General features: G+C 36.5%; 2 protein-coding genes across 2 annotated transcripts; both read left to right on the top strand.

The window, feature by feature from the left end:
• The first annotated feature begins 249 nt into the window (after positions 1-249).
• On the top strand, positions 250-5,553 carry LOC131070232 (disease resistance protein RPV1). Its single transcript, XM_058005737.2, has 5 exons — positions 250-1,118; positions 1,252-2,351; positions 2,511-2,822; positions 2,923-4,335; positions 4,432-5,553. Exons 2-5 carry the CDS (start codon positions 2,133-2,135, stop codon positions 4,516-4,518), a joined length of 2,031 nt encoding a protein of 676 aa, XP_057861720.1. The 5' UTR covers positions 250-1,118; positions 1,252-2,132; the 3' UTR covers positions 4,519-5,553.
• Positions 1,415-2,123, top strand: LOC131070219 (disease resistance protein Roq1-like). The gene is made up of 2 exons (XM_058005721.1): positions 1,415-1,927; positions 2,100-2,123. Exons 1-2 carry the CDS (start codon positions 1,415-1,417, stop codon positions 2,121-2,123), a joined length of 537 nt encoding a protein of 178 aa, XP_057861704.1.
• Positions 5,554-11,954: the final 6,401 nt, after the last annotated feature.

Raw genomic sequence — 11,954 nt, 5'->3', positions numbered from 1 at the left:
TACAAATTGACATGTAAACATATATTAGAACATTTGCAAATTTTATTAAGACTTAAAAAAAAATTCTATTGATTGTATTGCAAAAATTATTGTAGGGTTAAATAGACAAGAAAACAGCCGTTATTGAAATATGGACAAGTGAGACATTTTGCTATGTAAAACATTTTCAATCACATTGTTAAATTGATGTAGACATACATTAGAAAAAAGGTGAGAAGAATTTATCTGCTCCAATCCCTCGAGAAAAACTCGCTCATTTTGGACGGATGTTACTTTGTTCATGATACAGGAGAATGACGGAGTGAGCGAGGTTAATCCATCATCGTCCAAGACCAGGCTTTTGTTTTTGTCTTATCAATTTCATTTCCTATATACTTCCATGTTGAATGGAATTTTTAATTGTTTTATTTGTTAAAAAATTGGCGTCCTCTTAAAAGCAAGGTGCGGGCGCTCTTACTTTGAATGCTCATTTGCGTCAAAACTGTATCAGTTTTTCCCTTTTTTTGTGTGCCTTGAAACCCCTTTTTCTTTCTTCTCTCTGTTCAGTTCAGTTTAATTCAATGGACATGGACATGGCTTCTTCCTCTTCCACAGCCACGCAGAATCAAATTCAACAAGAAAACGCCTTCGATGAGCTTGCACCTTATTATCCTGCATCTAAATCTACTGAGCCCTGGGACATCTTTATCAATCATTATGGCCGTGATGTGAAACACACTTTAGCCACTACCATCTACGACAAACTTCATTCCATGGGATTCCACGTTTTTCTAGATAAGGAAGCCCTTCAAGCTGGTGATTGTATTCCACCGGAATTACAAACACGCCATAGCTAGTGCTACGCTTCACATTGCTATTTTTTCCCCCAACTACGCCCACTCCCCATGGTGTTTGGCTGAGCTATCTTTCATGCTCAAATCTGTTGGGAAAATCATTCCCATTTTCTATCATGTGGAGCCCTCCGATCTCAGATATATTGAGCAGGGAAAAGGAATATATGCCCTGGCATTTTCAGAGCATGAAAAGAAGGGCAGATACACAACCGAAAAGCTTGATGTGTGGAAAAGGGCACTCTGCGACAGTTCATTCCTATACGGCTACGCGGTCAACAATAATGAGTATGTAATATTTTCTCTGTTTCTTCTATAGACAAGTGTTACATCTCACCCATGGCTTCCACTCTGTGACTCTGGTGTTTAAGCAATAATAATGTGCTCTGTTTTGAATTTTGTTTTGGGTTAAAATGTTTAGGGACGAGGCCACGGTTTTGAAGAGTATTGTGAATCGTTTACTTCAAATCATGAAGAAAGTCCCGTTATGGGTAGCCGAGCATCCACTTGGATTGGATTAGCTGGTTGAAGGCTTTGAATTGGTTGCAACAAAAGATAAATTAAAAATCACGGGGATCGAGGGCATGGGAGGCAGTGGTAAAACCACATTGGCCAAAGAGTTGTACAACATAAATTTTTCGTCCTTTGAGAGATGCAGTTTTGTTTTTGATGTACGAGATGCAGCGTCAAGAAATGCTCTGTGTGAGAAACAGAAAAAGCTTCTGGCTGACCTCGGGGTCCATCATTTGCAGTTCGACAATGTAGATGAAGGCAAGGTCATTCTTGCAAATCGTTTGAGCGGTCATGGGGCGCTCATTGTTTTGGATGACGTGGATCACATCGACCAGCTGAATTCTTTACTGCCAAATAAACACAACCTTGGATCCAATAGCATGGTCATTGTAACGACCCGAGAATTGGGTGTCCTTAAATCATGGGGTCTCTCCTGCATTTATAATATGCCAGCACTTGCCAAGCCACACGCCAAGCAGCTATTCTGCTGGCATGCTTTCTTGCAACCCTTTCCACCCGTCGAATTTGAAACTCTGGTTGAAGAGTTCTTGAAGGCTTGCAATGGTTTGCCTCTGTCACTCAAGGTATTGGGTGCACAGTTATATGGCAGAAAGTCCAAAGATTACTGGGAATCCCAATTACATAAAATCTTAAGAATTTTGCCTGGCGAAATTAAACAAACGCTACAAATTAGCTACAATGCGCTCGATGAAGAAGAGAGAAAAATGTTGTTAGATGTAGCTTGTTTTTTCATAGGAGAAGAGAAAAGCAGGGCAATAGCAGTGTGGGATGGAATCAGGTCGGAGTGGTTTACATGGATTAGAAACACTCATGAATAAGTGTCTTGTGGAGCTGGTTGAGGAGGAAGTGTTCAACAATTCCCCTGTAAAGAGAATAATACGGATGCATGATCAGCATAGGGATATGGGAAGAGAGATTGCAAGTAGACAGTTACCATACCGTCTTTGGTGTCCACAGCAGATTGATAACCTGAAGAAACATTCCAAGGTGAGATTGATATTGGCTCCCACATTCTATGTTTTTGTTAGATGCAAATAACTAGATGAATAAAGGGTTTATTTCCTATGTTCGCTTGTCTTTCTGTCTGCCTCTTCAAGTTCAGTGAGTTTGATTGAAACACTATGTATGTCTATTTATTTTACACAGATAAGAAAAGCAATTCGAGGGATACAACCTGCAAATGTTTTTGTGGCATTCAAAGAGTATACGCATTGGTTAATGGGAAACTCAAGCAGACAATCTAAACGACATAGATTCTCAAATGTATTACAAATTCTTTTCGTTGAAGGAAATGAGTTTACGGAAGAATTTGCATCATTATCAAAAGACCTTGTATGGCTTCGCTGGGAAGGTTTTTGTCTACGAAATCTTCCATCATGGCTTACATTAAAAAATCTAAGGGTTTTAGAGCTTCGTGGAGCTGAAGAGTTGGAAGAATTGTGGCAGGACAATGCAGATGTAAGTATTTTGCTTTCGTGATTCAAGAAGATTACTTCAAAACTTGTTTGTAGTTCATGGTTTTCTGAATCGAATCGAATATAATAATGTTTTCCTGCAGCCTCCTTTGCAATTGAGAGAGCTTATTATATGGGGTAACCGAAAATTGCAAAGGCTTCCAAGGTCAATAGGACATCTTCGGTATCTGAAAAAGCTTGAAGTTGCTTTTCATGGTAGCAGTTTGTCAGAAGAGTTCTGTGACCTCCGTTCACTGGTGTTTTTGCAATTACTCTCTCCAGTGCTATCTTCGCTACCTGCTGGTTTTGGCAATTTAACAAGCTTAAGAAATATATCTCTACAGTTTTGCGAGCAGTTGAGCATGTTGCCCGATTCTTTCAGTCAACTGATAAATCTGGAAGTTTTAAATTTATCATTTTGTGATATGTTATCTGCATTACCTGTTGGTTTTGGCAATTTAATAAACTTGCGGAAGATTAATCTACAGTCTTGCGAGAGGTTGAGCATTTTACCAGATTCTTTCAAGCAGCTGATTCACCTCGAAAATTTAAATTTATCAAGTTGTGAAATGCTATCTTCACTTCCTATTGATTTTGGCAATTTAACAAGCTTGAAATATTTATATCTTTCCTATTGGAAGAAATTGAGCAATTTACCTGATTTTTTCAGTCAACTGATAAATCTGAACGTTCTAGATTTATCATTTTGTGTAAGGTTATCTTCACTACCTGCTGATTTTGGCAATTTAACAAGCTTAAGAAATATAAGTATGAGGAATTGCAAGCAGCTGAGCACTTTTCCAGATTCTTTCAAGCAGCTGATTCACCTCAAAGATTTAGATTTATCAGGTTGTGAAATGCTATCTTCACTACCTTTTGATTTTGGCAATTTAAAAAGCTTGAGAAATATAACTCTGCAGTCTTGCAAGCAGTTGAGCACTTTACCAGATTCTTTCAAGCAGCTGATACACTTAGAAATTCTAGATTTATCAGGTTGTTCAAAGCTTAAATTGAGATTAGATGTCCTGGAAAACATCAGGAAGCTCAAGGAGTTGAACCTTAGCGGTTGCAAGGAAATGGAAGATTTGCCTCATCAAATCATCAATCAAACGTGTTTGACTAAGTTATATTTAAAAGGTTGTATCAAGTTAAGAGGTGTAGATTTGCTACCAGTGTCGCTCAAAATTCTAAGAATACACACTTGCAATTTGCTGAGGAACATCAGGTGTATTAGTGGTCTCATTCAACTTGAGAAAGTGCAAATACATGACTGCCTACAGATAGAAGAACTCCCAAGCTTGGCAGATTTGGCTTCACTGAACACATTTGAACTATGGAGATGCCCCAAAGTTGAGAAAATACTAGGTTTGGAACACGCCAAATCATTAAAGATAGTGAGAGCAGACACACGCCAAGGTATACATAGTTTGGAGAAAGTGGAACGATTGGAAAGACTAGAGCTCAAATGTGAGACTATATCAGCTGTGAAACCTTGTATTCAGTCTATAAAGGGGAAGGTAACTTAAAAACTTTTATGAATTCAGAATTTTTGGGATTATTATGTAAATGTTCATGTTTAGGACTGAATGTTTTGCAAACAATACGTTTTGCAGGAATTTCCAAGCTACATGTGGTTACAAGGCAGCGTGATCCATTTGGTACTTGGTAGAGCCAATTGTAAATTCTTTGGAGTTTCCTGATCTTGCGGTGATGGAGGTGGAGGAGCCGTCCGATGTAGACAAGATTCTATTTGAGGAAGGTTTAGATGCCGTTTTGTGTTATGTGGAGGAAGAGGATCTGTTCGATGAAGACAACATTCCATTCGAAGAAGGTTTCGATACCGTTTCCTGTCATATGCAGAAAAATAACAAGGAGAGCAAAGTGGTAAGTTTATGTTATTCCAAACGTGTATGTGATAGATTAACAAAAGCAAAGGTTGTCTCGGGCAAAAGAGGAAGAGTCGTGGAGGCCTTTTACCAATTATTGGAACTTCTGGATTAATTGGCAGTTACACAAAAATGAAAAATGTCTAACTTTCTGCAGTAGAGGGGCTATTCTCTCACACACATGGTTGCAATTTTTGAAATTCTATTCTAAACATGTATAAATCTGAACATCCAAATTAAATTAAAGTGAAACAATTGTCAGATTAGACTTCAAACCCAAAGCTGCCTTCTAATATAACTTCATACAAATCAAAGGGAAGAAAACTATCTAGACAAGGGTGTTTCCCTGAACTGTGTTCAAATGCAGAGGCTTAAAGAAAGTAAACAAAATTCTTCTACTTGACAGTGAAAGTTTGAATTTTTTTACATGTATTTGAGTCTGTCAAGTTTTTCTCAGTATTTTCTAAAGGCGGCTCGAACATTTCCTTCCGGGACACAGCAAATGCCAACTCATATGACTTCTCCTATGCCTGATTGTCTGACAACGTGCATAGTTGTTGAAACTCCCCAGCGTTTGTAAATCTCATTTATTAACGAGCCAGTTTTTTTCCATTTGGAGATGTGCCTTTCCTCAATTCCAAGATATGTGTAATTTTACAGTCACCTTGGCCTATGGGTTCCACATGGTTAGGTGGTGTGGTAACGACCATTGGGGATCGAAGGTAGTATTGGACACCAGTCACTCATCATTTCTTTATGCATTCTCGTTAGTTCAATTCATGAGATTATATAATTCTAAGACATTTGAGTTCTATACAGATGTAACTCGTAATGATATTTATTAGATCTTTGTTGAAGAGAGAATTGGAATTCAAATAAATGAGAATGGATTAGTTTAGTTGCATGCCTTGGTGTTGGCACCAAGCACAAAGATTTTGTGCATTTTCTTTTGATCTTGAATGTTGTAGTTGGTTAAAATGAATTTTAGGAACATTTGTTTGGGCTTAAAATGAATCTCTTATTTGTAGCAACAATCTCTCTCAAAATTCATTTTTACAATTAAAAAAAGAGAAAATAATGTAAGTGTTTTAGGTTTTGTGAAATTTGTTAACTGTGCAAGAAAGGTAAGATCAAAACCCAACTCTTGAATTCCAAAAGCCTTTTTTCTTCACTAAATTTTTGTAAGTGTGTTGGGCATCAAACATCGGACATTCACCTTAACATTTAATCTTTTTGTAGAAAGTGGGAAGGCTTATCCCTAATCCCCAACACCCAAAAGGTAACTTTCGGACTTGCATTTTTGGACATTGAGTATCAAGTTTTCACTATTTCAATTTTGACTAGTTAGCGAACTAGGTAAGCCAAATACCCAACCCTCAATCCCCAATGAAGACTTTTTGAATTTTGGAGTTCCCAAGCTTTCGAACTTTAGACTTTAGAGGTTCCATGTTTGTTGGGCTTAGTTTCAAGTTGTCAAGACTTAAAACTTTGAACTTCCTCTTTGTCATTTTCTTTTATGTTTAGTAATGGTTAAATGAAAACCGTAAAACCCCAAAACCCAAATCTAGCCCTTTGAACATCAAACTTCGGGCTTCCTCTTTTTTAGTTTCCTTTATTTTGTGAACAAGGTAAAGTGAAACTCTAATCCCCAAACCTTGACAGAAAATCTGAATTCATTTAATCTAGTGTTAATTTTTACACCCTCTTTGAAAGGTCATAACTTCTAGCTCGACGATTGAAAGTTGAACTTCTCTACATCATCAAAAAAAGATTGAAGAAATCTAGAAAATTCCACTCCAAAAATATAGTTATTTGTGATATAGAAAATACCTAGAAAACTAGACCTTGATAATTCATATCTCCTCAATTATCTAAACCTTTCTTAGGATGACCTCAAATATTCAAGGGTGTCCTTATTCACTTCCTCAATGCTTTCTTATGGTTGAGCTTTCTCTATAAAGTTAGTTTTCTTTGATACCACCTTGCATATACATTTGTGGGGACTTCATTTATACTTTAGTTTAAACATTCATAGATGCAAGTCATCTTCTTTGACAATCCCTTCAAAATTTAGTTACTCATAAACATATGGTAACTAAATTTGAAATTGTGAATAACACTAATGGTTGAAGCATATAACATTCCTTGTTGATAGTGATTGATGAATTGAATTCATATTTGAGCTAAACTAAACTAGCCTCTTTTTAGTTAATTTCGAGAATGAGACATATTTACATGATTGACTGGCTGTATCTTAATAAATAGATTTTTTACTCAATTCACCAATATAATTATCTTGATTGTAATATCATTTTTACTAATCCTCTAACCTTAAAGGTAGTGTGATGTATTTAGAAAACAAAGACTATATTCCTTAGTCAAAGATCTCGGGTAATAAAGAATAGTGATCATAAATAATTTTAGAGATTGAAATATATCAACCATTAAGGACAACGAGTATGTTGCTTTGTGATATTTTATCTTATTACATGATAACCTCATTACATAATTAAGTGAATTATAGAAAGTTCTTATAGAATGACACTAACAAAATTATTCCAATTGGTTTTGTGGCTACTAGTCTTATAATCTCGAATTATGGGTTCTATTAGTAACTATGTGACTTGGTGATTATTTAGTTTATTTATGCAAATGAGGCATCTTTATGAACCATAAGAGGAGTTTGCATTTTTGGACACGTGAATTAGTTTTAAGTTGATGTTGATTAAAAGTAATCTTTATTAAGATAAGAAATTAAATATTGAATTAGAATGAGAGAAAATGATCTCTATATTTGATATTCTCTTATAATAATTGACTTATGATGTTTCGAGTACTACAGTATTTAACCTTCTCACTTATTTCTTATGTTATTACTTACATTTTATGATCTAATAATAATGGATTTCGATGTATGGTTTTAATTCAATTCTTGATTGAATTCAAAACATTATTTTTTGGTTACAACTATGTTATTATATTTCTATTTTCTCTCTTTTCATTTTGCTAAGATCTTGATTATTGTTGGTGATTTGCATGATAACACTAAGTTAGGACCAACGTGCCATCTCTCTCTCTTGATGGAAATGTATTGATTAAACTTCATCTAATTACTAATGTTTTGAATGTTTAATATTGTCTTGAATAGACTTGGTTTTCATTTTATCATTTATTATTTTGTGATATTGATTATTACTTTGAATGATTAATATTGTGTTGAATAGACTTGGCTTTCATTTTATCATTATTATTTTGTGATATTGATTATTACTTTGGTAGCCCTTGACATCATTTCATTCGTTTTTATCGATAAAATTGCTTTTATGAATACAGCCTTATGGGAAACTCAGTGATGGGGGACCTGCGTGTATTCACTGAGTGACCTCCGAGATTTTAGAAGTCGACTCTTCATACATAGGGGGGGAAAGGGATAGAAGGACAACTGAAAGCAAAACTACTCTATAGCGATGCACTAAGATAGCTTTTGAACTAAGGCATAAAGAAAACTTCATAAACATGCAGCTTTGAAGCCCATTCAACAATCTACATGCCCAGAAACTTGAAAATGAAACATAAACAACAACTCATTTAACATAAAGCAATATGTACCATTTATCCACTAGATAACAAGTTCATAAAAACATAGTTCAATCTGCAGAGTCTTATGGCATATATTCCTAAAGTCCTACAAAATTGCACAGAAACAAGTTTTTGCACGGAAGCACACTTATCATAAAGGCCAAAGGCACAATTTGATTAGAGTCTCAAAATCACAACTACAAATTAAAGGTGTTGTAGACACCTAAAATTGTCATGTCTAGTTAAATAAATATTTTATTTATTTAATTATCTAAGCCTAATTCTTCTATTAATTAAATAAATCTTTATTTATTTAATTAATTCATTTATCCTCTTCTAGCCTTATTTCTCATTTAAATAAATACATTTATTTATTTAAATTATCCTTTTCCTAAATTAAATAAATATTTAATTTAGGAAAAGGATAATTGTCCTACTTCTTCTATTAATTAAATAAATCTTTATTTATTTAATTAATTCATTATCTTTTTCTACACATGACACATGTCATTCATCTCTTAATTCATACACTACCTACCTCTTTCATTATTTTGGTATTTCTTTTACCTACCCTCTAATCCTAGCCGACCTCTCTTTTTACACCTCTCAATCTTATCCCTCCATTTCATATTGTGTCTTCTATTTAAGGAGATGCTTTCTTCATTGTCAAACCCTAATGACTAATCATCGATCCTAATCACTAATGACTAATCAACAATTTGGGAGTACTTGGCTACACTACGATCCTACTTGCAACCACATTCCGTTCTTTGTTGAGCTCTTGTGCATATAAAAATCTGAGAGCAAATATATCAAGCAAGATCAATGGAGATAGGAAGAATGGAGATCAAAACCCTATTGGACATGTGATGGTATAATCTTTGTGATTTTGAGTTATTTACATTGTCTTAGGTAATCTTCATATGTTATGGTGGATCTTTGTTGATTGTTAGGCTAGGGTTTGGTGGTTGAATTCATTTAGCCTTTCAATATTGTTATTATTGTTATCCATTTTCACCATATACATTTTGGCACGCCCGGTGGGACTCTTGTCCCTTTGCATTTAACATTTTTATTGCAGATTTGACATTTTTGAAGTTGCAGATCGGACAATTTTCGACGACATTTTAGGTTTTTTCCGCGTCTGCGAGCGTTCGGATCGCGTTTTTGTGTTTCAGAAGCGTCTGCAATATCATGAATCGCGTCTGTGTTTTTGCCAATTTTTGTTTTGCAGGTTTCCGAAAGGTGCGTCTGTGATTCCAAACCGCGTCTGCACTGCATCAGATCGCGTCTGCGTCATTTAACAACGTCTGTGACCTCTGATCGCGTCTGTGAATCACAGAACCGCGTCTGTGTCATGCAGACGCGTCTGTGTCTGGTATAGAAGCGTCTGTGCTTTCTGTTTTGCTTTTTTTTAAATTTTTCTTTGATTCGGGTTTTCGGATTTCGTACTTAGGGTTTCAGATCTGGATTATTTTCGGCTAACCCTTGCAGATCTAGCTAACCAAGTTTGTGCAGCTTGCTTTGAAGGCAAAATACGTTTTTGTTGAAGGCCCCTTTTCACAAAGTCTTTTTGGGTTTTCTAAAATTTACCTAACTTGTGTGCTTGCAGGAAGGGGTGATCATTTGAAACAACCCAAACTACTAACAATTTTGTTGCAGGGCCTTAGCTAGGGTTTTGTAGTTTTGTTGCGTGCCTTGTTTTCATAGATTAGCAAACACTTCAATTGGTGCACTAAAATTGAATCATTGTCTTTTGTGTCTTGACCAATAGGCTCTTTTTGTTTGATCTTTAGAGGGCCTGTCTTCCCGTGTGGTCATTAGGACTACTGGTGAGAAGAGAACGACCCAAGTGGTAGCGAGGAAAACCCACCTCTTCCGAACCACTATAATCAAATGTATTCATGGTGAAAACTATGAATAACGTGTGCTGATTAGTTCATACGGACACTATGTCTCCCCATAAACCCGTTTGATCAAATTTATTTGATCATTTGCAGGGCGTAACCCCTACCGGTTGGGAGCCTTCTGTATTTACAGAGTTGAAAGTGCCGCATGTATGACCACACGAACGGATGCCCTTACTAGCACCTTTTTGTTTTAGAAGCCCAAATCCTTCTAGTTGTTGAGGCAGGAGGTCGGACCTCTGGTAGCGGCCCACACACATACGGTTCTTAGTAGAGATACAAAGTTCGCCATGGGGAGTTTTCATGGGGACTGATGCTTGGCTGACCCGAGAAGTGAGTGCCGAGGGTGGAGCCAGTGAGGTCAAGCATCTAAGTATCCGCTCTGAATAGCGTAGCCTCGGGGGTAAAACCCTATGTGGGATCAACAACTATTGTCTTGGCCAGCCCTAAGATTTGTGCTTGTCTTATGGTAAACACTCAAACATTCAAGACAAAACAACAAAACATTGTGTCTTTTGTGTCTTCAAGTGTATGCAAAACTTTTTACATCAAACAACACACTTTTGGAGTCTAAACAGTTTGCAAACATTGGGTCATCAACATTGTGTCCTCTTGTCACGAAAAACAGTCAAACAGTCGGATTTGGTCACAACAAAACAACTTCACACATTGGAAAAATTGCACTAAGGTTACAGAAACGCGTCTGTGTCTGTTTGAACCGCGTCTGCGTCATATAAGCGCGTCTGTGAAGGGCAGAATAGCGTCTGTGTTTTCAACAACGTCTGTGTCAAATAGAGAGGCGTCTGTGTCTGGGAATCGCGTCTGTGAAGTATACAGAGGCGTCTGTGTCAGGAATTGAAAACTTTAACAGTCCAGCGAACAAAGAAAATCAGTTTCGGCATACTTGAGCTTCCTAAGTTGTCTCTTCAGGTTTCATCTAGCATTCAGCCTGTTCTAAGGTCTCACATAGTCCATCATTGCTTCACATCTCATTTTACATTCACAATTGTCTAAACTTGAGTCAAAAGGTCACTTGCTTGTCCTCATCATACTTTGTCAACACACTACATACTACTACACTTTGCTAAGTGGTCCCTCATCAAGGTTTCTTACCTTTGGGTCTCATTTGGTCTTACTTAGAGTCAAGGTCAGCTTACCTCATCAAGAGAAACTATCCTCTCTTTGGAAGTCACACCTACTCTACTACTTACATACTTGGTCTTACACTTTGGACATTGCAAGTACACCTCAAGATTCATTTACATTCCATACAACTCTTGGTCTTCCATACTCTTGTCATTTTTCATCTAGTCTCTCACATATTGGTCAAACACCTAGTTCATGGTTGAAACCCGCCTTCAAAAATCTAGGAGAATAGCTAAAGAAGCTCAAGAATCCGTAAACATGAGTTCTTATGAGTATGACAATGATCTATTCTACAATCCTGAACACACTACATTACCAGACATGAATGTTTATAGACATAATCCAAATGTGGAAAGCACAAACACTATAAACAACAATGCTACGCACAATGACAATGTTGACAATTCTTCAATACTATCAGCAGACATAGAAGAATCCATAATGAATCCTCAATTCAATAGATTGGTTGAAGAGATAATGAGGAGAGATCGTCAATACTTTTTACACATGATGGCACAAAGTGGAGCTAAAATACCGCATGATTTTGACTTATCTCAACTTATAGAAAGTCGACCCTCACAGCAAACTCAACTCAACATGGATCAAAGGAGACCAAAT

This window comes from Cryptomeria japonica, chromosome 2 (genome assembly GCF_030272615.1).
Source record: "Cryptomeria japonica chromosome 2, Sugi_1.0, whole genome shotgun sequence".
In the NCBI taxonomy this organism is placed as follows: Eukaryota; Viridiplantae; Streptophyta; class Pinopsida; order Cupressales; family Cupressaceae; genus Cryptomeria; species Cryptomeria japonica.
This window is presented reverse-complemented; position numbering and strand designations above follow the sequence as displayed.

Bases quoted from the DNA above. Each gene is read 5' to 3' on its own strand.
- LOC131070219 (XM_058005721.1), top strand. From the start codon at position 1,415: ATGGGAGGCAGTGGTAAAACCACATTGGCCAAAGAGTTGTACAACATA. The intron at 1,928-2,099 runs GTATTGGGTGCA...GTTTTTTCATAG, and splicing joins GTTTGCCTCTGTCACTCAAG to GAGAAGAGAAAAGCAGGGCA.
- LOC131070232 (XM_058005737.2), top strand. From the start codon at position 2,133: ATGGAATCAGGTCGGAGTGGTTTACATGGATTAGAAACACTCATGAAT. The intron at 2,352-2,510 runs GTGAGATTGATA...TATTTTACACAG, and splicing joins ACCTGAAGAAACATTCCAAG to ATAAGAAAAGCAATTCGAGG. The intron at 4,336-4,431 runs GTAACTTAAAAA...TACGTTTTGCAG, and splicing joins TTCAGTCTATAAAGGGGAAG to GAATTTCCAAGCTACATGTG.